Here is a 612-nt window from a genome sequence, read left to right as displayed (position 1 = left end):
CCGATCAGGGACTTGTGGCTGGATTTGGCGGACGGAGGCCAAATAAAGCCTCTCGCATATATATATATGTATGTATGTATGTATGTATGTATATATATATATATATATATAGGTTCGTTTATTCTTTTACTTGTTTCAGTCATTTGACTGCGGCCATGCTGGAGCATCACCTTTAGTCGAACAAATTGACTCCAGGAATTATTCTTTGTAATCCTAGTACTTATTTTATTGGTCCCTTATGACGAACTGCTAAGTGTGTGTGTGTGTGTGAACTCATAGGCCTACATCATGTATGTACTACTAAGTTGTACACATATGCAATTGCTTAGTAAACTAGACTAACCTGCTGCAGTGTAAACGTGGTTCGATTCCGTCTCTGCTTCCTCCTTGTGAATGTGTCATCGTGGATCTCTCCATGTAACCCGAAGGTACCGTCTGCAATGAGAAAGGAAGGAAGGATAGATAGATAGACAGAGACAGACAAATAGACAGGCAACCACACAGACAGACTGACAGAAAGACAGACAGACAGACAGACAGACAAGATAGATAGATAGATAGATGACGTTACAACTAAAATATCAGCCAACCAATCACGAAGCGGGAGGGAGG

At 41.0% G+C, this 612-nt stretch overlaps 1 protein-coding gene across 2 annotated transcripts in view; it reads right to left on the bottom strand.

Moving 5' to 3' along the window:
* Positions 1-612, bottom strand: part of LOC106879885 (uncharacterized protein DDB_G0271670) — a 105,900-nt gene that overhangs the window by 14,752 nt on the left and 90,536 nt on the right. For both annotated transcript variants that reach the window (XM_052976765.1, XM_052976766.1), the window contains exon 2: positions 344-435. In XM_052976765.1, the coding sequence (XP_052832725.1) occupies positions 344-435 (92 nt within the window). The remainder of the gene's footprint in view (positions 1-343; positions 436-612) is intronic.

Source organism: Octopus bimaculoides, chromosome 25 (assembly GCF_001194135.2).
Source record: "Octopus bimaculoides isolate UCB-OBI-ISO-001 chromosome 25, ASM119413v2, whole genome shotgun sequence".
Taxonomy (NCBI): domain Eukaryota; kingdom Metazoa; phylum Mollusca; class Cephalopoda; order Octopoda; family Octopodidae; genus Octopus; species Octopus bimaculoides.
The sequence above is the reverse complement of the archived record's forward strand: the minus strand, read 5'-3'. Positions and strand labels throughout refer to the sequence as shown.